The sequence below is a fragment of the Mus musculus genome, chromosome 4, assembly GCF_000001635.26.
Source record: "Mus musculus strain C57BL/6J chromosome 4, GRCm38.p6 C57BL/6J".
Lineage (NCBI taxonomy): Eukaryota > Metazoa > Chordata > Mammalia > Rodentia > Muridae > Mus > Mus musculus.
Genome location: NC_000070.6, coordinates 155,213,613 through 155,239,212, shown reverse-complemented (window position 1 = coordinate 155,239,212; position 25,600 = coordinate 155,213,613). Strand labels below are relative to the sequence as shown.

Genomic DNA, 25,600 nt, shown 5'->3' with positions numbered 1-25,600 from the left:
TGTATGTGTGTGTGGTGTGTGTGTGTTGGGCGTGTGTGTGTGAGTGTGTGTGTGTGTGTGTGTGTGTGTGTTGGGTGTGTGTGTGTGAGTGTATGTGTGTGGTGTGTGTGCTATGTGTGTGGTGTGGTGTGTGTGTATTGGTATGTGGTGTGTGTGTGATGGTGATGGTGGTGGTAGTGGTATGTGTGTGTGGTGTGTGTGTGTGTGTTGGGTGTGTGTGTGTGTGTTGGTATGTGGTGTGTGTGTGTGATGGTGGTGGTAGTGGTATGTGTGTGTGGTGTGTGTGCTATGTGTGTGGTGTGGTGTGTGTGTGTGTGTGTGTGTGTGTGTGTGTGTGTGTGTTGGTATGTGGTGTGTGTGTGTGTGTGTGATGGTGATGGTGGTGGTAGTGGTATGTGTGTGTGGTGTGTGTGCAGGAGTAGAGTTATGGTGGTGACAGCGGCAATAGTGTCGTGGTCTTTGCCCAGAACAAGCTTCCCAGACTTTAATCCAAGGTGGTTTCTGCAGGGGGAACTAAGGCTTGGTAGGTTCACCCACATGTCCAGTGTGTGTCTAACCACTACTTGGCCTTACAGTTCTTACTCCCGAGGTAAAATGATCTTGTGACCCTGGGCCCTTGGCTACCCTCAGACCACATCCCTGAATTCTCTGGCCTGAGCCATGTGTGGAGCCCGTCTCTATGCCCTGCTGCCTGCCCTCCTTTCTACCCCTCCACTCTGTCCTCTCTTTATGCCTCTCCCTCCCTCCTCTCCTGGCAAGCAGACTGCAATCCAAACTTGTTATTAACTTCTCCCTGCAGTTGTCCCAGGGCCCTTCCAAGTTAAATATTACTCATGGAGATGGGAGCCTGCCGAGCAGCGCTAAGCCTGGACGTGGACTAGTCTCTGAGAGGTGCTGGGTGGAGGCAGATGCCAGTCCTGAAGCCTTGGAAGACCCCAGAACTGTTGGTCGTGAGGCAAGGGGGTACACCCCAGATCCTTCAGCCCCTGTCCTCCTCTTTGAGTTGCTAAGGGGCCTGCTTGATGAACCCCCGCCCTCCGTTCTGCAGATCCTGCAGGTCGGTGGGCAGTGGTTCCATGGGCAAAGGAGGAGGAGTCAGTCAGGGGCCCCAGAGGGGCTTGAGCTGGCCAGATGAAGGCCTTCCCCTTAGCTGCCCATTCTAGCCTCATGCCAGGATAGGGGCAGAGCTGGGAACAAAATGTTCAGGAAAAACAGCTTTGTCCGCCTCACATAATTTCTCCATTACCCCTTGGTTTTCCTGACTGGAAAGTGGATGCATGAGGGTGTGTTGGTTCAAGTACCTTGGAAGCCCCAGTAATTGGTAGGCATGGGGACCTGACTCCCACTCTCTCCACTCACCCTGTCCACTAAGGCTATGGTTTGGGGGAGTGAAATCCAATATGGTGCTCATTCAGACCCAGGTCTCCCAGGGAGTAAAACTATATTGACTGACTAACCAACTCATATTTCCTTCTTGACCACCCTGCCTCCCATTCTCCTGCATGAGCCACACAGGGACCAAATGCTCCCTTGCCTCAATGTCTTTTTGTCTGCTATTGTGCCTACCTGGAATGCCCACCCTTCACCCATTTTGGAGCATGGGCCAGATGAACTTAGGAATGAACCTTCCACTCCAGACTCAACACCCCAATCCTTCTAACTCCACATTCTGATCTGGTCTGGGGTCTACCCAAAGGATCGATATCCCTGCAAGACTCAGGTGGAACAGGCTCAGTACACCTAGGGTAGAAGAGAAGAACTGGACAGGACATTACGACCCAGGAGGCCTCGCATAAAAGCCCCAAACTGACAGGTTACCCACAGGGTTGATGAAGCGTGACCCTGTATTTCATCCTGGAAGCGTTCATCTGTGAACCCGACACCCGCAATGGGAAGCCCCTTTCTCTGCTCACTGCTCCCCACGAGTCTCTGGCCTCCTTCCTGTCTGATGTCTAGAGAGAGGCTGGAGTGGGCACTCTCTCAGACAAACCACAAATGTGAAGTTCCTTCTTCACATTAGCCACTTCTACTCCTGAGAGTCGAACCACCTGGCTCAGCTACCCAGACCCTCACTGGCTCTCTAAGCCTGTCTCAAGAGGCCTCTTCCCTGGCACTTCACCTTGGATACAGCCTTAGGACAGGGCTCCCAAGCGCCAGGCTGGCTGGAAAGACCCACCAGCTGAACGCTCTGCACACCTGGTTGGTGACTAGGTTTGTGTGGGGCTCTGGAGACCGCCACCCACCTGCCTGCCTCCTGCCCAGACCTGTGGTTGTGCCTGTCGATGTCAGATAGAGGCGAGTTGGGACTTCATACCTGGAATCAGGCAGGAATGTGAGTCTAGAAACCACTTCTTTCAGTCCCTCCCTAGCTCCCTCAGGATTGTCTTCTATCAGGGTGCAGCAGGACCCCATACTAGGGCTCTAACGGTGAATCTTACAGCTGTGTTGGCTACTTTTCTAGTTTCCTAACCCTGATTTTGGTGGTAAGGATAGATCAGGGGTCAGTCAGAACCATGAGGGCTGCAGGAGAGAGCAAGCGAGCCTTTTGGGGGTCCTCAGGGGAGGTGGTAGGAAACACGTCTAGAGTGAGTGGGGCTCTTGGATTGACAAAGCCCCTCTGGGTACAGAGAGGGACGCAGAACTCTCGGACTGTCCATTCTTTTTATTTACTTTTTGAGAGAGGGTATTGTGTAGCTCAGACTGGCTTCAAATTCACTATAAAGCCAAAGACAATTTTGAGCTTCTGATCTTCCTGTCTCTACCTCCTGAGAGCTGGGATTATAGGCTCATGCCACCAAACCCGCTTTACAAGGTGCTGGGGAAGAAACCATCGCTTCACGGTAGGCCAGTCCTCACCTACACATCCGCAGCCCCCAGGCACAGGAAAACTGTCTCAGTTCCTTCAGTAAATGTCTGAGCCATAGTAAGACATGATGTTCTTTCTCTTCCTACGGGGAACAGAGAAGGCAAGAGGTCTATTTTCTTACCTTTTCTGGATCACAGGGGTCCCTGTTCTCAGTCTGGCCTGAGAGGGCTCCAGCTAGGGAAAATGGTAGCCCCTGACAGAGGCAGGCTGACTATGGGAGACCTGGGCTGTGAGGAGAGCCTGGCCAGGGCCTAGGGTTGGGATGGGGCCCTGCAGGGTGACCTGTTTTTCCCCTCTCTTGAGGGGGTTGAATGTACATGTACACCCCTGCAAGCTCCTGGCAGGCCAGCTAGTAGGCTGTTTCCCACTCTGGCTTCCCACAAGTCTGTGGGCTCCTCAGCCCCCCGCTGAGGTAGCTGCCTCTCTTGGGAACTGGCTTCTGATGCAGGGGCCATGGGGAGCTTCCCAGGCCAGACAGACTGCAGGCTGGCGCCGGCCAGCCCCTTCCTCTCCAGCCACTAGGGCCTGCGGCAGCTCAGTAGAACAGGGCAGCCGGCATGGCAGAGAGCCCAGAGTGGGAGGGCGGCTGCTTCTGGGTCACCTCCCCTGGGCCGGTGCCCTCTGCCAAGGGGCTCTGGCAGAACCACTCCAAGGGGCATGGAGAAGGATGGACGCTTTTCCCCGGGGTCCCAACCATTGGGCCAGCAGGAAGTAGAGAGAACCAGCTGTGGTCCACAGACCTTGGAGTCTTGGCTTGGGGCTGCTCTGTGGGGGCACAGAACGGGGCCCAGGGAAGCCTTGCAGCCCCTGGGCCCCAAGCAGCAGCGCCTAGAGGCCTGGGCGGCAGGAAAGGGAAAGGTGACGTCATTGCCGCCTGGAATCTGCTGTTTGGAGGCGTCGCCATGGAGACCGGAAGGCTCAGGGTGGGTAAAAATAGCAAACCCAAGAGGGTGTAAGTTCCAAGAATCAGAGTCTGAAAAGAGAAAGGAATACAAGTTCTCTTGCTCACGAGGACAGAGACTCCATCCTGGAAACTAATGAGAGGGGCCATGGTACTTCCAGGCCTCTGTCACCCACCGGGCTTGTGATCTAGGTGTCTCTGGTACTATTAGGAGATTGCCTCCTCTCAGAATATGGTATGAGATAGTCTCCCAGCTGGGGACATCTGCAGGCATATGGCCTCTGGTAGGACATAGAAAGCTGCTCCACTGGGGTGTCTCTTCCTCAGAAAGGGGAAGTGGCCAGCCTGCTGAAGGAGCTCAGCTTCCTGCTCCTTAAGGCTGAACTCTGGCCTCAGGCAGACTCTGCAGGGTTGGGGGCAAAGAGAGAGAGAGAGAGTGAGAGAGCAAGCTTTTTGGCTTGGACCCAAGTGCCCTTTTACTGCCCTGTTGCAGCAAGGAAAAATGGCTATATGAGAAAAACACCCTTTCCTTGCATGAGCCAGGATTTCCCTCTGGAACAAGCTGGGATAGGGCCCAGCTCTCAGAAATATCCAGTGCAAACTGTTTGCATGTCTCTGTAGTTGTGCTCCCACTCCCCAGGGCGTGTGTGTGTGTGTGTGTGTGTGTGTGTGTGTGTGTGTGTCTGCTGTGTGTCCTTACAGGTCCCCTCAAGTCCCAGGCCACAGAAATGCAGCAGTGGGGTTGAAGGAGCAAGCACGAGCGGATTCCCTGCATCTCTGGGCTGGACCACAGGAATCAGTAGGTAGTCTTAGCACCCGAGGGCGCCTCCCCAAGCAGCTGCTTCCCAGAGTCCCAGAGGAACCTAAGGCCAAAGTAGAATCTAGTTGCTGACTAGGTAGCACTGAGCTTGAGGCCCTAGGACAACTTAGTTGCCCTGAAGTGGACCAAGAAGCTTCCGGGAGGAGTGGCAGAGACAAAAGTCTGTCCTGTGGTGGGTGGCTATCTGCTGTCCTGGAAGCCCAGAGTGCGGCTTCCTTCCTCACCCCCCCTTACTTCCCCCTTGCCTCCTCCCTCTCTTCTTTCTTCTGTATCTCTACTCTGAGCTCCCTGTCCTGGGCATCTGGGCTCCTGTGTCCTTCATGCAAATACTACTGTTTTCTGATGGCAAGGGGGCCCCTTAGGCAGGAGTAGGGGCACCCCCTTCCTTCCCTGAACAGGGTCTGTCCTTTCATGCCCAGACCTCCCTTGGCTTGGCAGTTGGTGGCTGAGGAGGGCGAGGGTAAATGGAGCCCCACGAAGGGGGAGCTGTTCCCCCAAGAAATAGCTCGAATGCCTTATGTAACGCGTGAGCTCACTGCAAGGGCCTGCCAGAAATGACGGCACGAGGGCGGGCTGGCGGGAGGGGGCCTGCTCAGGAACCAAGTGTGGCTCAGATTTACGAGGAGGCCCTGTTTCCAGGAGAGAGGGGCCTGGGGCCTGTACAGGGAGGAGGATGCTACACCAACCCAGGGGTGTGAGGGCAGCAGAGCTACAAGCTGAGTCTATGGAAGGCAAGAAGGGGCCCCAGAGCCTGAATGGGATGAGGCGCTGGTATTCTGGCTGGCCTGGGATGTAGGGTGTGTCGGATGGATGTGATGGTTGATCACCAAGCAGTCACAGACCCAAGTCTTCCCTGCTGCCCCCACCAGCCTGGTGCCAGAAGGACTGTGATTCAGAGGAAAGAGTTCCTCCTCAGTTACCCAGGGCCTTCCAATGGAGAAGCTCCAGAGGGTGTAGAGGGGTAGCAGGCAGCAGAACTCTTTCCTAAGCCCAGCCACCCTGTGACTCCTGACCCTCCTCCACCCCTCAGGGTCCTAAACCAGAGCATATGCTTGCTCTAAGAGTGGCTCTAGTGGGACTGGATTCCAAGACCAATACCTGCTCACCCCACTTTTCCTCTCTTATGGCTTTTTCTGCCTCTCTGGGGGCATGCGCAGCATTACCGGCCTCCTGTAGCGAGCAGGTCTACAACCCAGGTATACATATAAGATGCGGTCAGGACAGCATCTTAGTGATCATCCTCTAAAGGGATTTTAGGTCCCAAGATGGAGGGTGCTTCAAAGAGGCTGTGTTAGCAGGCATTGGTGCTTTCTTGGGACCAGGGTGATCATAGGCTCAGTGTTAGTCACATAGAAGTCCTCTTCTAGAGCAGACCCGAACAACCTTTTTTTAAAAAATTATTTATTTACCTTAGGTATATGTATACACTGTAGCTATCTTTAGACAGAGACCAGAAGAGGGCATTGGATCCTATGACAGATGGCTGTGAGCCACCATGTGGTTGCTGGGAATTGAACTCAGGACCTCTGGAAGAGCAGTCAGTGCTCTTAGCCGCTGAGCCATCTCCCCAGCCCTCCGGACAACCACCTTACTTTAGCAACTTCTGCTGGGACATTGAACTATTCCCTGGGATGTAGTGAGAGTCTCTTATCTGCTCACAGCTTAGAAAGTCAGCAGACCCTGACAATAAGAGGCAAAGTGAGGGGACACGGTTCAGGAGGGACCTGGCTCATCAGCCTATTAGGAGGGTAAATTTTGAGAGGTAGGCAGCCCCTGGCGAGGGTCTGAGGCCCTGATTTCTAGGTCTGCAAGAGGAATGTGGAAAGAAGTTGGGGCTGCTTAGGTGCTCAGCATGGGACTGACCCACGAAGGGGAGAAGCAAGAAGGAAGAGAGGAAGGTGTTGGGGCTCACAGGAAGACTTGGTCTGGGCCCGAAGGCTGGACTCCCTCTACTTAAGAGAAAGATCTCAGGGCCTGACCTGAGTGCTGGGAGGTATGACAGGTATATTTCATGTGTAAAAGTCTGGGTGAGGGCTGGTGAGATGGCTCAGTGGGTAAGAGCATCCGACTGTTCTTCCGAAGGTCAGGAGTTCAAATCCCAGCAACCACATTACAACCATCTGTAATGAGATCTGACTCCCTCTTCTGGAGTGTCTGAGGACAGCTACAGTGTACTTACATATAATAAATAAATAAATAAGTAAATAAATCTTTAAAAAAAAAAGTCTGGGTGAGGGTCTGCTGTAGGGTCTCCTCACGGCCTCTGGAGTCTGACCCTGAAAATATCTCCTGCCCTGAACCCTCTTGGTGGTGGTGGTGTGTGAGCCCTGTAAGCCAACTCACCTTGACTGCTCAGCCCCTTACCAGTTAGCGTCTTCGAATGCTTAGCGTGTTGTATGGACATTAACACTACCCTTTGAGCCTCGGGGTGAAATAAATCTGCCACCAGGACGGGTGATATTGTGGCACATGAAGTTCTACCATGATTCCCAACGACACTGTAGCTTTGGGGCCTGGGAGAGGCATTGAGAAGTGGCCTTAACTGTTGGAGAAGCAGACGAAACCTTTAAGTGACAGGGAACCGTGCTGCTGCTGCTGCCCACATGTCAGGCACTGCAACAGCAAAGGGTGACAGAGGGTGACAGGGATGGGGGATGCACTGTTTCTGCCATGATCCCTGCCCCCGCTGCCCTGCAGCCCTGGGCCGTGGGCCCTCATGTTTTACACATGAACCCTTTAGCTACTTGGGACCACAGCTTTCGCCTTAGGGCTCAGGCCTGGCAGAATGCTGCAGGCCATGGGCATGCGGCAGCTGTGCTGTGATCAGCTTAGTGTGTCTGGAGCCTAAGGCAGGCGATTGCCAGCTAGGTGCACATTCCAGAGCAGCACAGCATGCTTCAAGGGACAGGGTCCAGGAGGCTCTGGTGGGACTGTAGGATAGGGTGTTAGTATATGTTCTCCTCCAGGCTCCATGTGTAGCTCCTCCAGCCTGGCCTTTGGTGGAATGCCACATTGGCCGTCCATAGGCTTTGGATATGTCATCAGCTCCAGGGCCTAAGCTGCTCAGGATGGAAGCTCTCTCATTCTTAATGCTGCACCATCTGTCTTAGAACTCTGTATCTATCAGGCAAATGGGTTGGATAGGGGTCTTCCACAAGAGAAGGGCCCAGGAGCTCACCCTGCCTCTCCAGCCTAGGTCCGAGATCAATGGGCTCCTGAGTTTGGCCATTGTCCTCTGCTGGGCCTCAGAGGGTGGTGGCCCCATGGTTGCCCTTTCTAGGTTGGCAAACAGGCACACTTGTTTGACACAGGAAAGAGGCCCTGGTTTTCCTTCTCTCCACCTGCAGGATGTTGAGGATCGGGGGTTGCTGGAGGTGGAAGGGAGCAGGACCTGAGCCCAGTGCTGACTGAGTGGTCAGTGGAGATCAGCTACTGCAGAACTAGCCGCTGCTACGGCATGCTGGGATCACCTTCTAGCTCCCACAGATCACAAACGCCCATAGATACAACACTAGGACAAGCCCTCTGTCCTCACTTCCTGTGTGTTGGAGGCAGATCAAATTGCCTGTGGGATGCTGGAACCCACAAAATGACCCCAAGCTTGCTCTGGTTCCAGGATGATCCCAAGGGAGACAAGCATGTACCTAAGACCACCCAGAACAAGTGACCCTGTATGGACAAGGTGGCCGACCCCTACAGAAATTCCCATTGTGGGGGACGTTCCTCTTGGGTAGAATAGTCAAGAGAGAAACAACAGAGAAGATCAACAAAACCAAAAGTGTCTGCCTTAAAAAACAAAAACAAAACAAAAAACCCAACAGCTAGAAAATACAGGTTTATGCAGAGAAGAAAGTTTGAAATACCAATGGCTCCTTCACTCTACAAAACCCACTTTCTTGGTCTTTTTGTCTGTAAGATGAAAGCTGTAAAGTTTCTAAGTACAAGACTCGGTCATTCCTCAAATGCCTGGCTAACATGCAATACCTGATCTCTAGCACCACACAGGCACATAAAATCAAAGTGCCGTGATTTCATTTTAAAACATTTTATGGAGGCTAGAGAGTTTGCTACTCAACGAAGAGCACTTGTTGCTGGTGCAGAGGACCTGGGTTCTATTTGGAGAACACACAAAGACGCTCACAACTATCTGTTAACTCCAGTCTCTCTCACAGGGCTTGATGCCCACACACAACAAATAATAAAATAAATAACCCACAAAATGTTAAAAATTATTATTTCCATTTTACTTCTTCTTCCTGCCCCACATACTTCTGGGGATAGATCCCAGAACCTTGCATACCCTGGGGAAACACTCTACCACTATGATGCACCCCAAATATTCTTTTCTCCTTTTATTTTGAGACAGGATCTCACTATGTTGCCTATATTGTTCTTGAGCCCCATGGAGCTCCTGAACTTTCTTTCTTTCTTTCTTTTTTTTTTTTTTAAAGATTTATTTCTTTATTTCATGTATGTGAGTATACTGTTGCTATCTTCAGAAGAGTGCATTGGATTCCTGCTACAGATGGCTGTGAGCCACCATGTGGTTGCTGGGATTGAACTCAGGACCTCCGGAAGAGCAGCCAGTGAGCGCTCTTATCCTCTGAGCCATCTCTCCAGCCCCCGACTCCTGAACTTTCAATTCTCCTGTCTCTACTTCCCAAGTAGCTAGGACTCAACCAGCCTCCAGCTTCATTGTTTAGCAAATGACGTCTTCACAGTACATTTTGTGTTTTGTCTTGCTCCAAACTAAAATGGTTCTTTTATGTGGGAATGTAAGCTTATTTTCTTTCTTAAATTTTTTTAGTTTGCTTGTTTGTTTTTATTAAGTTGTATTTATTTATTTTATATGTGCGTATGTGCACGTGTATATGTGCAGGAGGTCAGAGGACAACTTTTGGTAATTGGCACTTTTTCCACCATGTGAGTCTCAGCGCTTGCTCTCTCTCTCTCTGTGTGTGTGTGTGTGTGTGTGTGTGTGTGTGTGTGTGTGTGTGTCTCCCTGTCTCTGTTTTTCTCCCTCGCCCTCTCTCTCCCCTTCCCCTTTTTGTTTTTTTTTTTTTCCAGACAGGGTTTCTCTGTGTAACAGAGCACTGCTGTCCTGGCTGTTTGTAGATTTGGCTGGCCTCAGACTAACAGAGATCCGCCTGCCTCTGCCTCCCAAGTGCAGGATTAAAGATGTGTGCTACTTGCCCGGCAAGTGTCCAGTTTAAACTCAGGTCATCAGCCTTGGCAGCAAGTACCTTTAGCCTCTGAGCCATCGCACTGTATATTTGTAGCTTAAGGTTAGGATTCTTCTTTAATTATTTTTTATTTCCTTTTAATTTAATGTTTTTATCTTTAATTTTTGGCTTTTTGATACAAAGTCTCATGTAGCTGGCCTCAAACTTCGGGTCCTTCCAAATACTTGTGTTACAAAGGAATAGTATTACACCAACATTATTATTATTATTATTTATTTTTTGTTTTTTTTGAGACAGGGTTTCTCTGTGTAGCCCTGGCTGTCCTGGAACTCACTCTGTAGACCAGGCTGGCCTCGAACTCAGAAATCCACCTGCCTCTGCCTCCCGAGGGCTGGGATTAAAGGCGTGCACTACCACGCCCAGCTTTTTTTCTTTCTTTCTTTTTTTTTTTTCCTATTTTTTTTTTAAAGAGAGAGTCTCACTGTGTAGTAGACTGGTGTTGAACTCACAGAGGTCTGCCCACCTTTGACTCCTGAATAGGATTAAAGGAATTCACCACATTCATCCTGTTTTATTCTTGCTAGTATTGGGGATTGGACCCCTGGCTTCGCACATGATAGGCAAGCACTCTTCCATTGAACTATATCTCCAGTCCGTTTATCTAATTTTTATCAATGAAATACAGATACATAGAAGGACAAAAAAAAAAAAATGTCAATGAGATGGCTCACTGGGTAAAGGTGCTTGCTGCCAAACCTGATGACCCGAGTTTGACCTCTGAGACTCACATGGTGGAAACGGACTCCTGAGAGTGATCTCTGACCTCCACGTGTGAGCCTTGGCATGTGCACACAATAAGATTGAAATAAACTCTTATATATATCTGAAAGCCCCAAAGTTAGGATAGTTACAAGATGTAGTGTAAACCTCTTTTAGACCTTTCCCCTGCATCTTCCAGTTTCCTTAATCAGTTTCCTTCAATCTTTTCAAGCATTTTTGTCTGACTACCCTCTGTATTTCTAAATTATGAGTCTCTTTCTGTCCCGCGTCTAGCTGCTAAGGCGTGGTAAGATATAACTGAAGATGAGGGTCTGTTTGTTTGTGTATGTGTTTTGTTTTGTTTCTGAGATGGTTTTCCTGTGTAGCCTCGGCTGTCCTGGAACTTCCTTGGTAGACCAGACCTCACCTGCCTCCTGAGTGCTGGGATTAAAGTGTGAGCCACTATAGTTACCCAATACTCTCCGCCTACCTTGCTTTCTCTTTTCTCTTCCCAAAGGAGGAATTTCATAATTTCTTGTTAAGTCATTTATACCACTATAACTATGTAAATATTATTCACAACTGAGCCAAGTAGTAAACTCTGCTTGTATTTTTCTCTTTGTTTTTTCCTGAAGTTAGTATTCTCTTTGCTTTCTTTTTTTAATCCCCTGAGTTTTCTCCGGATCCAAGGTAATTTCTCTTATATCTTCCAACAAGCTCTCCACCCAGTTTGAGACAACTAGATGCATCCTGTTTGGTTCCATATTTTCTTGGTTCCTTCTATCCTCTCGATTGGTCCGAGCTGATTGTCCTCAGACTGGACAGCCCTTTCTTAGCTCTTGTCTTGACAGAAGTCCAATCCCTGCTACTCTCTCAGAACAGAAGACACTTGACCTTGCTCTGTCCCACTCTGGGCTTAATCCCTATCCTTCACTGGATGGAATCTCCCCCAGGACTCAATCTGGTCTTCATTCTTACAACTGTGGCTTGAGTAGGTCCCGTGCTTATCTCTACCTCTCCTTGTCCATTTTCGTTGAATGTTTAAACAGCACATTTTCCTCCTGGTGTATTTATTTTTGTATTTGTGCTTAGACTGAGAAGGGAACCTTGTACTGTCTTGGCTAAGTTGTAGCACGTGCTCTGGTGCCCTCTCTGTTCCCACAGGATCCATAGGAGGACCTTCTCTAGCCTCTCTAGACTGTTCTGTTGTTCATACGCACTCGGCAGAGATGAAGAACTCAGCCTGCCTCACACAATAAGGTTTGTACTCTGACACCATCTCAGACTTACACATATGCTGGGAGAGTAACCCACGAGTCCATCTCTCTGACACTCAGCGGCTAACATGGCACTTCTCCATACCTCAAGGACGATTTTTTTTTTTTTTTGTAATACCCTAACAGGGCCATCCTAAGCGGGTCATGTTGGGACTGAGATATGATCCAGGTTGTCCCAGTAGTGCCTTTTGTTGTGACAAGATAGGTCAACCTGTCTGGAGCACATGGTTGACTGAAATGTCATTGTCTCTTTGTCCTGGTGAGCCTTCAGCGAGCCAGGTCTTTCCCTGTCTGCAGTGGCTCTGATGGCTATAAAGGCTCTTTCTGAGGCTTCCAGGGAGAGTGCCCAGGTCTGTGTTTGATGTCTCATTACTGACGACCTGTCATAGTTAGAAGTAGGTTGTGAGTCTTGGAGATAGTGACAGAGGTGGGTGCAGGGTCTGCTCACACTGAGAGGTGGGGCAGCGATTTATTATCACTCATGGTATCCACTCTGGTGGCTCTGTTAAAATGGTAGCTTCCGGAATCTCTACTGGGAAATTACTACTCTTTTCCCTGTGTAACAAATAAGCGGGTTGTGGGGGGAGTGGGGGGAGAATGCTTTTAAATAGGCAAATGGTTCTCATTTACCCTTTAACTATTACATTTTAGTAAATATTAAATGTGTATGAACTTGTGATTTCTTATCTTACTCTGTGATTACTACCCATCCCTGTTATCCATTTCACCTTCTGACCTGGCTAAGGGGAGCTCTCACAAATCCTCTCTGTGTCCCCTGTGCATGCCTTCATTCTCGCCTGTCCCAGGCTTACCTGCTTCTCCCTGTTTCTCCCCAGGGTCTTTTCTGGGAGACTGGAATGCAGAAGCCCGAGGTCTGTGCCTTGCATTGTCTCTGATGCTCAGAGACAGGTGCTCAGAGTCCCTCCTCCAGTGGGTAAAGCCAGGAGGGATGGGCATGTTTGTGCAAACACATGTTTACAGGTATGACGGGAAGTCACACGGTATCACCTCATAACACATGGTTCCTTTCCTTCTTTCTCTTTATATTCTTTAATTTCTAAGTTAGCATATAGTTTCACTCTAGCATTTTCATACACAGGCAATTCTCCTTTCTCACCAGTCCCAGGCCCCAGCTGACACTTGTCCAGGGAGATCAGCAAGTGTGCACATATGGAAGGGAGACCAGCATTTGACCAGCTGTCTAAGCACACCAGTATGGCAAGGTCCAGGCGGTGAGCTTGGTGGGCCTGGTAGTTGGGTCCCTGCTACTGCCCGCATGCTGGAGGTTCTCTAGGCAGGCACCAAGCCTCCAATTCTTCAGCCGACATGACTGTGCCTAAGGCTTAGATGCTCCATTTACCCTCATGGAGGCCTGGCCCATAGCATGATTGTGTCACGGGCCAGGACAGCTGTGGGAGGGGTTGAAGGAAGAAAGCCAGCAGGTGGAAAAACCTCCACTGAGCTCGGGGAACCCATGGAGCCTTGCTAGCTCTGTCTGTCACAGCTGCCCTGACCCTGTGGATCCGGCTGCTTGAATGGAACCCAGTCCTCTTGAATGGAGGGGAAACCTCTGAGTTCGTTGAGTTCGTAAGCCAGAGAAGCCAGCCTGAGACCCTTCTTGTTTTCTAGGGCTCTTTACTCCTTCCTATATGCCCTTTAGGGACAAGTACCTTTATGTTGTACCTGGCCATGGCTGCTTCGCTGGGTTCTGTACCTAGGAGTCAATGCTAGTCCCTGCTTGGGTCTTAAGATAGCTACAGGACGCATTTTAGCATCTTTGAAAGCACTGGACACCCAGACTGGTGCCCAGGGCCCCACTAAGATAAAGATCATAACTTCCTTGTTTGTTTGTTTTGAGATGGGCCTCACTGTGTAGGCTAGGCTAGGCTGGAACCCAGAGATCTGTTTGATTCTGTTCCCAAGTGCTTGAGTAAAAATAAAAAGTGTGTTTTAGCTTGCATAGATCATTCAAGGGCTGTCTAAGTCACCTTCTTTGGATTACAATTTGCCTGATTTGGGTGGAATATAACCCCATGCAAGGAAGTCACTCTCTCAAACGTCACATTAATTTGTATGGAGTCTGCACGTGTGCAGACAAAGCTATCTACAGGGATACAACTAAGTCTCTTTTGTTTTGTAAATATTCCCTTCATGAAATAATTAGCTGTCTTTAAAAAAAAAATAAAAAAACCCAACTGCTTATTTTGCTACACTGAAAAAAAGATCTTTAAGTTGTGGGGAGGCTCATGGCATAGTGCACGTACGGAAGTCAGCAGACAAGTCATGGGAGCATTTTTCTCTTTCTACCCCCGACTGTCAGGCTTGAGGGCAACCATTTACCTGATGAGCTATCCTGCCAATCCCTTACCAGTTGTCGCATGTATTGACAGAAGAGAGAGCTAAGAGTGGGAACTCCTCATTATGAATGAAGTCAGAAGAGTAAACTGGGAGCCCGAGTTGTGCTAACACGGAAGGATGATCCCCTGGGCACGGTGGGAACACAGGAGCGGACTTTTGTCTTCATACAGGGAACTATCTAGCTTCCAGACTTTGAATATCAAGGCCTGCCTTGAGGTAGGAGCAGCTGAGGCTTGCACAGAGATGCCTGGCCAGCTCCAAGGTAGGCACTGTGTCTGGGAGTGTTGGCTTGTGTCTGTTCTGGTCTTACCCAGGAGGTCAGAAACTTGTCAAAAGCTGAAGATAACTCAGGCCGCCCTGGGTATGGCCCTCTTACTTCACCAATCAGGAAAGGCCTGTGCCCAGGCCAGTTTGAGGCCCTGGGTCTTTGAGGGGGAAATTTCTCACTTCTTCACTTAAACTGTCCTTCAGGGTCTGGTTTTGAATCCTTGTGTCAGCCCTTTTGTTATATGTTAGCTACTTTGGGTGACACTCTGCAAGATTGCCTTACTTTGATCCCAATGTATAGCCAATATATGGAGGGCCAGTGTAGTCCTACTCAGGCCGTAACCTAGATACCTGCTATGCACATGGATACTTGGTTCCCAGTCCTGGAGGATGCAGGGTAAGGATCATAGCAGCTGCCAGCCTGAGAATCACAGAGATCTGCTGTCCAAGCTATTGGCTAATGGCTGGCTCAAGAAGGGCCAAAAGCTACTAGACGCAGCTTCTTCAATATAGGATTACGTTCCTAAGTTCCCACCTCACAGAACAGGGTCCAGTAGACAGATGTTGCTGGTACCTATATCACTGATGAGAGGCTGGGTCACAGTTCATGGGGTAGTCGGTGTTACCTGCCAGTGAGTGACACAGGGACTCTCCATAGCTGTACCTCCTCTGCATCCCTAGGTCATGCTGTGAGCTCTGCAATCCTGTGTTGTTCTTGAGTGTGGAGTTCTGTATATCACTACACATGGAAACCCAGAAGTACTTTGGGCAGTCCTGCTCTGAAGACCTTGAGTGGTTCTTTGTGCAGGCACATGGGTTTTTGAGCTATCTTCTCAACATAAGAGTAACCTGGCATGAGTGTTCTGTGGTGTCCTTTATGTCACCTGGAATGCGTGTTTGTGTTGCCCCTATCATATGGGGGTAGGAACTTCGGTTGTGTGGCGACCCTAGGGTGCTTTGAGACGTTCTTGTATCAGAACCCGAATGTTTTGTGGCATCCTTGCTATGAGGAAGGGAACCTGGGTTTTGTTTTGTGGTGTCCTTGTTATGAGTGTCTCGTGGAGCACGACGTCCAGCAGTGTGGGGAGTGAAGGTTACTTCACAGTGTCTACCTAGAACGGGAACCCCGGGATGTAGGGCGGCAGCGGCGCAGATCTACTGCGGACCGCCGCTCAGCTGGCCTGTGGTTGTGGCAGGGGCCTTGTGGGTTTCGGGGGCCCCAAGACCGTGGTGGCAGCAGGACCGGAGTCTTCCCAGCCGCGCAGGAAGCGGCCTCGGCCGGAAGGGGGGCCCCAGGCGCCTCCGCTGTGGCCGCCTCCAGTGGCCTCCACAAGGCGGGGCCGAGCGAGACCGAGTAGGGCCGAGCAGGGCCGAGCCGGTACCGAGTAGGGCCGAGCGGGGCCGAGCACTGCCGAGAGGGGCCGAGCTCCGGTACGGGGGAGCCGAGCGGAGTCGAGCTGTGGGCGGACAAAGCCGAGCTTGGCCGAGTCCGGTCCGGGCGTAGCCGAGCGCCACTGAGCCCGGGAGGGGGAGCGCGCGTTCTTGGAAGAGCCCGCCCGGAGCTGGTCACATTCCTGGCCCGCACTCCGGCTGAGGCGGACGCACGGCAACAAACAACGCGGGAGGCGGGGCTGGCGCGGGCGGGGCGGGGCGGTACGGGGCGGGGCGGCGCGCGGCGGCGTGAGCTCAGCTCCCGGCGCTCAGTCCGAGCCGGAGCGAGCCGCCGGAAAGATGTGCGCCCAGTGCGCAGAGCCCCGCGCCGCCGCGGCGCTCTGAGGCCGCGGGCCAGAGGCGCCTCCGCCGTCCCGGGAGCCGCGCGCGCGGGCCAGCGGGCGGCCGGGAGCCGGCAGGCGGCCGCGCGGGCGGGCAGGCCGCCAGGGGCCGGCGGCGGGCGCGACGCGGCCGGTCAGCACCGCCGGGACGAGCCGAGCGGGCGCCGCGCGGTGGGAGGAGCGGGGCAGCGGCGGCGCGCCGCGCGCGCGGGGGGCCCGGGCGGCGGCGGGCGCGGCGCGGGGCGCGTGGATGTGGCGCCGGGCCCGGGCGGCGGCGGGCTCCAGCGGCGGGACCCCTTCGCCCCGCCCGCCTTCGCCTTCGCGCCCCCGGGCGAGGCCGAGGCCGGGGCCGTGATCGGCCGTGAACCGGCGACGGGGGGCGGTCGTGGCCGCGGTCGCGGGCGGCGGCGGGGTGCGCGGGGCGGCGGCGGAGGCCGTGGGGGCCCGGGCGCACGGGAGCGGGAGCGGCCGGGGGAGCCCGATCGCACCATGGAAGCTGCAGCGGCCGGCCGGGGCGGCTTCCAGCCGCACCCGGGGCTGCAGAAGACGCTGGAGCAGTTCCACCTGAGCTCCATGAGCTCGCTGGGCGGCCCGGCCGCTTTCTCGGCGCGCTGGGCGCAGGAGGCCTACAAGAAGGAGAGCGCCAAGGAGGCGGGTGCGGCCACAGTGCCGGCGCCGGTGCCCACTGCCGCGGAGCCGCCGCCCGTGCTGCACCTGCCTGCCATCCAGCCGCCGCCGCCCGTGCTTCCCGGGCCCTTCTTCATGCCGTCGGACCGCTCCACCGAGCGCTGTGAGACCGTGCTGGAAGGGGAGACCATCTCTTGTTTCGTGGTGGGAGGTGAGAAGCGTCTGTGCCTGCCGCAGATCCTCAACTCGGTGCTGCGCGACTTCTCACTGCAGCAGATCAACTCCGTGTGCGATGAGCTGCACATCTACTGCTCGCGCTGCACCGCCGACCAGCTGGAGATCCTCAAAGTCATGGGCATCCTGCCCTTCTCCGCGCCCTCCTGCGGGCTCATCACTAAGACGGACGCCGAGCGCCTGTGCAACGCGCTGCTCTACGGCGGCGCCTACCCGCCGCCTTGCAAGAAGGAGTTGGCGGCCAGCCTGGCGCTGGGCCTGGAGCTCAGCGAACGCAGCGTCCGCGTGTACCACGAGTGCTTCGGCAAGTGCAAAGGGCTGCTGGTGCCCGAGCTGTACAGCAGTCCCAGCGCTGCCTGCATCCAGTGCCTCGACTGCCGCCTCATGTACCCGCCGCACAAGTTCGTTGTACACTCGCACAAGGCCCTGGAGAACCGGACCTGCCACTGGGGCTTCGACTCAGCCAACTGGCGGGCCTACATCCTGCTGAGCCAGGACTACACGGGCAAGGAGGAGCAGGCCCGCCTTGGCCGCTGCCTGGACGACGTGAAGGAGAAGTTCGACTATGCCAACAAGTACAAGCGGAGGGTGCCCCGGGTAAGTGTCCCCGGGTCTTGGGGGTTGGCAAACTATGCTCAAGGTGGGTGGGTGGGGTCCTTCTGCTCTGGGTCCTCTGGGTTCAAAAGGTTGGGGCTCGTGGTTCGACCTTATCAGGCCTTGGGTTGATTTGATTTTAGAAAAGTAGGGGGCTTGTCGGTCTCTTGTGGGTAAGGCCATCTTCGTGTTGTCTGAGCGCTGCTCTTATGGAGTAGAGTAAACGGGAGAGCCCTCTCGGGGCTCATAGCCCTTGACCATTCAGGCTAAGCTCTGAAGGTCTGAGAAAGTGGCAACTTCAAGCTCTGGGAGGTTAGAGTGCCTGGACCTAGGCTGTGACTTTCTGGCCCATATCACCATGGGACCTTGACAGAGTTGTCCATATGAGAATGAAGCTTGCCCCTTTCTCTCTTGTGGCTGGGATGCTTTCTTGCCTGTGGTCCTCAGCTGAGTATCCATGCATGTTTACTGCCTCTCCTGTTTTTCCTTTAAATACTGGGGCACAGACAGCTAAAGTGAAGCTAGCTAGCTGTCTTGGCAGAGACTTGGCACTTGCAGCCCCTGGTGTCTCCTGTTTGTGCACGTCGAAGGCCACTTTGGCGTGGTCAGCGGCCTGCCGGAGTTGCTGATGGTCTGCAGTTTCTTTGGTCTCACCCATTTCCTTATGTTGCTCTTGTGCTTGGTTGTGGAGGCCCGTCAGCCCAGGCTGTGTTGTATGTGAGTCAAAGAAAGCTTTGTGAGATCTGCTTGGGCATTTCCTGGGCCACTTGGTACCTAAATCATTCACTGGAGTCCACAGGAAGTTTCTTTGCATATGCATCCTAAGTATGTTTAACTTTTAAATATCCAGGCTTATTAAATTGCACACACAGAATGCTGCATTGGCTCAGCTATTCTTGGGAGACCTAATTAATTCAAGCTATTGCATCAAACTTTTTTTTTTTTTTTTTCTAAATCTGTGAATAGATGCTGCAGCCCGGTTTTCTCTGGGCGCCCCTCCAGCAGCGTGTCAGAGTTGTGGGGGGAGGGGCTCTGAAGAAGGATGGTCGCCTCATTCTCTGGGGGCTGTGGAGTGTACATATGCTGTGTGTTCTTTGGCACTTTCGCCACAGCCGGGGCAGTGCACTGGGTGGGAGATGTTGCAGGCAGGTCTTCTCAGATGGACCTGGCTGTAGGGTCCCACCAGCGGAGACCTGTCTGTCTGGGGTGGTTGCACCCTTGTGTGGCTACTGTAGAGATGTGGTACTGGAGAGGCTGTGCCTCTGGGACACTTTCACGCCTCTTATCTTGGGAGCAGGCAGAGAGTCTTGTCTGAGTTGGGTGTGTCTGTGTTTGTGTTTGTCTGGTCCTGAGTGTTTGTGGTCTTTCTGTCTAGGCTTAGAGGACCAGCATGGTCCCTTTGTCCCAGCCACTGCTGAGTAGAAGACTCCTGTCTTCTCTTACAAGTCCTGTGGTGCTGGGTATGAGATTCTTGGGCTCAGGGGATTTGGTTCAGATGCCCGTGCCAGTACTGTGGGGTTAGAAGGCAGGACGGTGTGCTGAGCCATGGTCATGTGCTTGGGTCATTTCCTCCATGGTTTGTGTCTAGCTGCTCTTCTCTGTTGGCCACCCTGGGAGTGCTCTGACACCTCATTTGTTGAGTGAAGAGAAGTTTCTCAGGTGCTCTGTATCTCCAGCTCCTCTCAGGCAAGTGGTGGCTTCAGCTTGGGCTCTAGAGTTTGACCAGCTTCCGATTGTTTACTGACAAGGCACTGGTAGACTCCTCTTTCATCTTTGTAAGGTGCTCCCAGCTCTGCCATCCGTGTTGCTGCTCCCTTGACTCTGTGGGTCTGAAGTTGGGGGTTCAGGCTGGACCCGTCCTCTTCAGGACAGCCATATGTTTATCTCTGTGAACCATAGGTAACACCCAGGAAGGGGAGGTCAGTCTGGGTGCAGACCCATGGCTGCCCAGACTTCTCTTGTCCTGAGGAGTGGCCTGAGTGCCCGCTCTTGTTCACTGAACGTTGTCAGGATCCCCTTACTTCCTGCATAGCTTATGTTAACATTTGTGATCTACTGAGGAGAGCACAGAGTATGCTGGGACTGCAGGCCATGCAGCTCTTGGCGGGCCCGTGGGCTGTCTTGAACTAGGGGTGAGCTGAGTGCTTCGTGGAGAGGGGTGGGTTCTTGAACTGGTGGTAGGAAGGTGCGGAGGGCAGTGGGTTTCCTGAGTCCTTGATGCTCTCATGACACTTGGCTGCTCTGCTCTGTGGCAGCCTGCCTGGGGCGGCTTCTCTTTGACTGAGGTAGGGTCTGTTGGGATCGGGTGGGGTTGGCCTGGTGGAGGTGGAATTGTGGTTCCTGTGGTCAGTTGAGTGTGTACAGGGGTGTGGGCTGCTGTCCCCCAGGCTTCGGCATGGGCTATGATAGGTGGTCTTCTGCAATACCCTCCTGATGTCACGGGGAAACAGGAAATGTCCACTTCTGCTGGCAAAGCTTTGAAGAAAATGCCGGCTACTTGGGTGCTCAGTGAGCCGGTCCAGTCCCGCTGTGGGATCAACATTCTCACTCTCTTCCTCACTCACCGGCTATGTGAGCTTGAGCAAGTTGCTTAACCCCCTCCTCTGTGCCTCGATTTTCTGAAGCAGGTTAGGACTAATGCTTTGTTGAGCCTGTCTTGATACTGTTTTTCGTTGGGTGGTGGGGCAGGGCACAGATGGAAGGGGGCGCCTCAGAACCTTCCCTTCCATCCAGTAGCTTCCTGGACAGTTCTCTCTTACTCTTGGCTTGCTTGGTAGCTGTTGGGCTTCCCACAGAGTCAGGGTATCTGCATAAAAAGGAAAATGGGCAGTGGCCCTTTGAGCTGCCTGCCACTCTGTGTACCTGTGGGACTTGGCTGATGTCCCACAGGAAGATTGGTAGTTACTAGCAGCTGTCTTTTCAGGCCAGCCACCGAAGTCTCCTTCCGGTCTCCTCCTGGCTAGAACAGGATCCTCCCTGTGGGTCTGAGAAGTGGGCTTTGGTGTGGAGTGACTTGGGTTGTTGTAGGTTACGGCATCTCTGTTCTGAAGCCTGGATTCTCGGGACTTTGTTCTGGCACCTGACACCACTTAATGTAGACTTGTCGGGGTTCCTCAGAGTGGGACAGCAGGACTGACGGCACGGTTCTTAGTTCCACACCTAGTCAGATGGTCAGCTTTTAGGGAGCACTGAGCCCTGGGTGTGTTTAGGACATGGCTGTGGCTGTAGGGTGCAGAGCTGGTGTGGTGTGCTAGGTTCAGGAGTCTTCTGAGTGGACTGTGATTTGCTCTTTTGGTTTTCTTGGGATAGGGCCTTGTCTCCCGAGAGGTGGGATCACAGTCGTGTATCACTGCCCAGTTGGGGTTTTTCCTTCCAGGAAGATTGCCTTAGGAGAGGACAGTGCCAGTAAGCTGGGACCCTGTCTCCTGGACACCTGCAGGTCTTGGTGGTTCTTCAAAAGGTCAACTGCACTTAGTTCACTGGGTTCTTTTTGAAGAGTGTTCAACTTTCTTAGAGTTGGTATTGATTTTTCCCCTTCAGATGCGTGGGCCAAGAATATGACCCGGAGGTCAGGCCCTGGTCCAGGAAAGAAGGGTGCTCTCTGGGTCTAGGATGGCTGCCAGGTGGTGGTTCCAGTCCAAGGCCAGTAGGTCTTCCGAGAGTGGGACAGCAGTTTGGGAGTGGTCTCTAGGACACCATAGCCAGCTGTGCGTGGAGGGGTTAATGAGTGTTGGTGGAAGCCCACCTCTGAGAGGGCCACGTTCTTACAGCATAGCCTTTCAGGCTGTTTGTCCATCAATCTTGATACCTTCTGGGGCTCCTCTGGGAGCCATTTGGGTCCCTCACCATCTGGAGGAAGCAGGGTCATTGAGTAGCCCTCACCTTTGTCCCCGGATGCCCACTGAAGGCCCCGTCATCAAGAAGCTTCCAAGAGTAAGGTCATTGACTCTCTGCCGTTTCTCAACCTCCCCTGCAGCTGGTTTGTGTAATGTCTGTCTGAAGTGTTTAAGGGCAGACAGGATGTAGAGGGTGAGGAAGTCTGGGCCAAGTGTGAACCCAGCCCTGCCCTAGAGCAGAGCCTCTCCATCCCCCCCCCCCACCCCCCCCAGGTCGGAGCCTCTGTCTTTGCAGCCCCAGAAAGGAGGCTGCGGTTGAGGGGTTTGCCTGCCCTGCTGTCTGGCAGGAGGCGAGGTGGCCATGGCTGGGGCTGGATTCTGCAACAGTGTCTCTTTCTAAGGATTGCGAAAGTTGAGGCAAGGTTTCTCCTTCAGAAGAATTATGCAAGTTTCAACTGAAATGTTTTTTAAAAGTTTCTTTGTTTTGAATCAAAGCTAAGTTACTTCTGTGAGATCTAGAAGAGCTGAGCAGTGAGGGGAGCCTCTCTTGCCTTCTCCCTGGCGCCAGGGAAGAGAAAGGAAGCGTGGAGCTGGGTGTCAGGTAGATGGCGGCTGAGAGGTGCTTTGCCCCTGGTGCTCTGTGTGGTCAGTAGCCACTGTAGCCACTGATGGATCCTGTCATGCTGACTTGTCTACACTACTCCATCAAGAGTGTCTCCCACCTTCTCCTGTGACCCCGTGGAGTTCTGGTCCCTTTTCTAGATCAAGGATTGTGCTCCGACGATCTTGCTGCCTTTTGAGGTACTTTGAGAGGTTATCCTGGGTCACCCTCTGGAAGCACCCCTGTCACCAGGGCCACCACGTAGTAAGCTCACAGATTGCTTACTACATGTACAGATTGCTCACAGAGCTGCTCTCTCTGTACATAAGGCCCTGTCCCCAAGCTTCTGTGCTACTGCCTAGAGATCCCTGGGTTCTAGACTCACAGCTGCCAGTATCCTCTTATTCCTGAAACAGGACCAAGATTTGGAAGTGGAATGATAGTAAAGTCAGGGCAGAAGCCTGTGGCCCTCAAGGGACATGTGCACCTGGTTACAGTACTTGGTACTGACCAAGTGTCCTGTGAGTAGATTTGGCTATGCTTGTCTACATTCTTTTGAGTCACTGACCTGTTTGTGTGGAAACAGATAAAGGGATCTTGGCAAGAGCCCAGAGTCACCCAAGATCTGTTGCGCTGTTTGGCGTCTCTGATTTTACTTTTTTGGCTTCTGATGCCTGAAAGAATGCCAGGACTTCAGTAACAGGGGATGAGGTGCCACACCATAGCCACCCAGGCTCTTGTGTGCACTGTGGGAGCTGTCTGTGGTGGCATGGTGTGTTTTGTTTCTGGCTTCTGGGAATGAGTGGGGGCTGATCACAGCTGGGTCTCTGGGCAGTGGGCGTGGAAGGCTGATTCACTGGAAGTGAGCAGTCACTGCGGGCAGGCCCCAGTGCCCAGATCTCCATGGTTGCAGAAGGGAAGGTTGGATTGTCCTTAGTACAGTTCTTTGCTTATCCATCTCGTCGAGGGCTCTGAAGAAGGCTGCTCTTGCGCATATGTCGTGGGGGATACCTGGACCCCGTTTCCAGTTGGAGTGCTTGGAAAGCCCTAGAATGTTTCCCTTGGCTGGAGCTGTGAGCATTGATGTTCTTCCCAGCCCTCTCTCTGCTGGCTGTGGCTTCCTCTGGAATGTCCGCTGGTCACTGTGAAAGAGGTGGCTCTTGTTGGAAACGGCTTCCTGTAGCTCCCACTGTGCTAGCATTTCAGGGAAAGGCAGTGGCCTGGCATGAGTGTTGGGACCTGGTGGAGGCGATGGTGTGCAGTGAAGACTTGTGGGCTGGCAAGTGGGGCTGACCCAAGGGCCAGGGTGATAATTGGGCTCTGATGTGACCCTTCCCCTTCCTGACTTCCCATGAGTTTAGGTGTGAGGAAGGCCCATCTATACCACATGACACGTGATAGTATGGGGGTGGGGTGGGGAGGCGGGACTGAAGTTTCCCAGAGTGGGTTTAACCAGTTAGGTGAGGAGTTGGGGCTATACCTCAAGAATAACTGGTGTCATGTGGTGCTGCTCTGATGCTGTTGTTACACGTGATTTTGTAGTCCCTCTACACTGTCTGCTGATGGTCCCCGCCCATTGTCAGTGGACACGCTGTTTTTAAGTGTAGCGTTGTCTGTCCACAAGTAACACTTGTAAGTCTATAAGTAGCCAGAGTGAGAAGTGGCTGTTGCCCTCGCAGACCCCTCAGCCTATAGTAGGCGTTGCTGGCCTTGCTGCTGGGAAGGCCAGTCAGTGGGCGGCTGCCAGCAGCGTCCCTTGGCTCTGCACTCAAAGTAACATGGGGATGTTTTTGTTTTGACTATGGAATGTGGCCCTTTGCTTGTAGACAGAGGTTCTTGGTGCCTGCTAGTTTTATTTTTACTTTTGTGTGTGCATGGTGTGTGTGTGTGTGTGTGTGTGTGTGTATGCACGCATGCTCTGTTTGTGAAGCCAGAAATTGGTGTTGGTGCCCCTCTGTCCTTCCCCACCTCATTTTGAGACTAAGTGTCTCTGGCTCTGCTGTTTTGGCTAGCCGAGCTGGCTAGTGAGCACGGGATTGCTTCTCTATTCCGTCAGGTGCTGGGGTTGCCGGTGCTCGCGCACGGGTCCTGGGGATCTGCGCTCACAGCTCATGTTTGTGCGGCAGGCACCTAGCCTGCCTAGCCAGGTCCCTGGACCTTGATGTCTGTTTTTAAAGATGAGGCTGAGGAAGTCTCTCTTGCCTTGCTGGGGTGCCCTTCCTTGAGGTAAGGTTAGCCAGGTCTCCGGGAAGTATGAGGCCCTAATTCATGAGTGTCTTCAGCCCTAGAAGGGGTGTGACCTGCAGGAGTTGGGGCACTTAGGGAAACTGATTTGCTTGCGCGACAATACTACTGTCCCCATTTGTGCTGGCACAAGGGACTTCTCTGTGTCGGTTGCTGTGCAAGGGCCAGTTTGATGGTCCCCGCCTGGTGTAGCCTGTGGGTGTCGTATCTGGGTCCCCTCTGTGAGAAGTTGTGGGTAGACAATGCAGACCTTTCTCAGAGGCCCCTCCGCTCCCCTCCCCTTTCAGTTTATTTAGTAGCCCAAAGTAATGTACACTCCAGGGAAACACTGGAGTAGGTGGACTTGAAAGGGGAGAACAGGACAATTAGTTTGTGCTTTCCTTCTGTGTCTCCTGCGCCCTCAGCACGACAGAGATGTCCTTGCCACTGGCCTGCAGTCCCTCTGGCACCTTGTGGCACTTGGGCCTGTGTCTGGGATGTGCTGCTACGCCCTGCCACCCCGAAGGATTGGCAACTCTGGACCTCTCCTCTCATGCAACACAAGCCAATCTAGGCTTCAGCATCCTGTGTTGTTGTGTTTGGGCTGTCAGGGCAGGGTGCTCGTCTTTCTCCATCTCGTCCATCCCTGGCACCTGAGGGGCAAATATCAGGGCACCTTTCTCTGGAAGAGGAGAGGGGCTTGCTTTGGGAGGAGGGGCCAGGATCTTGCTGTGTAGCCTAGGCTGTGGTTGACTTGTGATCCCCTACCTCAGTCCTTTGAGTGGAGATTACAGGTATGTACCACCATACTGGCTGATGGGTTTGTTTGTTGAAGGTGAATGCAGGGCCTGGACTTTGACCTCTTATTCTAGCAGGAGGTGGACCAGGCTGGCAGGTAGGGGACAGCTGGGCCACACCATAAGAACCCGTGCATAGGCTCCACATGGGATGTTAGGGGTTTAAAGTGAGGTGCGTGTAGGAACCTGTGCATCCCTGGGCAGGGCTGCAGCGCAGCCTCTTGTGCGTCCCTGGGCAGAGGGGGTTGCAGTGCAGCCTCAGGATGTCTGCTATTCCCTCCCCCGCTCGACATCACTGTGGGTGTCCTGTGTTCTGGGGTGTGTTGCTTGGGAACCTATCTTGGCTCTTTTGGCGTGAGGCCCTTGGTTGGAGATGCCAGATCCCCAGGGCTGCCATAGTGCTCTGAGATGGAGTCTTTCCTGGGCGCTTGTGGAGACCTTCCCTGTCGTACTGCTGGGGCTGCCACCTGGTGTTTGATGGCGTT

At 53.0% G+C, this 25,600-nt stretch overlaps 1 protein-coding gene and 2 long non-coding RNA genes across 4 annotated transcripts in view, besides 1 other annotated feature; 2 read left to right on the top strand and 1 right to left on the bottom strand.

Moving 5' to 3' along the window:
• Nucleotides 1–2,432: 2,432 nt before the first annotated feature.
• Gm52713 lies at nt 2,433–5,106 on the bottom strand. The gene is made up of 3 exons (XR_003955323.1): nt 4,468–5,106; nt 3,607–4,170; nt 2,433–2,948 (listed from the first exon to the last, which is right to left on the bottom strand). It is a non-coding gene; the product is annotated as a predicted gene, 52713 (long non-coding RNA).
• Nucleotides 3,046–4,534: an enhancer, noted in NCBI's record as "VISTA enhancer mm318". NCBI's record gives its function as "enhancer in: heart[6/6]" and the evidence as "EXISTENCE:transgenic organism evidence [ECO:0001131][PMID:17130149]".
• Nucleotides 5,107–10,569: 5,463 nt separating the features above from the next.
• On the top strand, nt 10,570–13,773 carry Gm42364. Its single transcript, XR_881641.2, has 2 exons — nt 10,570–11,789; nt 12,643–13,773. It is a non-coding gene; the product is annotated as a predicted gene, 42364 (long non-coding RNA).
• Nucleotides 13,774–16,677: 2,904 nt separating this feature from the next.
• Ski (ski sarcoma viral oncogene homolog (avian)) overlaps nt 16,678–25,600 on the top strand; it is a 68,461-nt gene continuing 59,538 nt past the window's right edge. For both annotated transcript variants that reach the window (NM_001357191.1, NM_011385.2), the window contains exon 1: nt 16,678–17,661. In NM_001357191.1, coding sequence (NP_001344120.1) covers nt 16,693–17,661 — 969 coding nt within the window. In that variant the 5' untranslated portion in view covers nt 16,678–16,692. The remainder of the gene's footprint in view (nt 17,662–25,600) is intronic.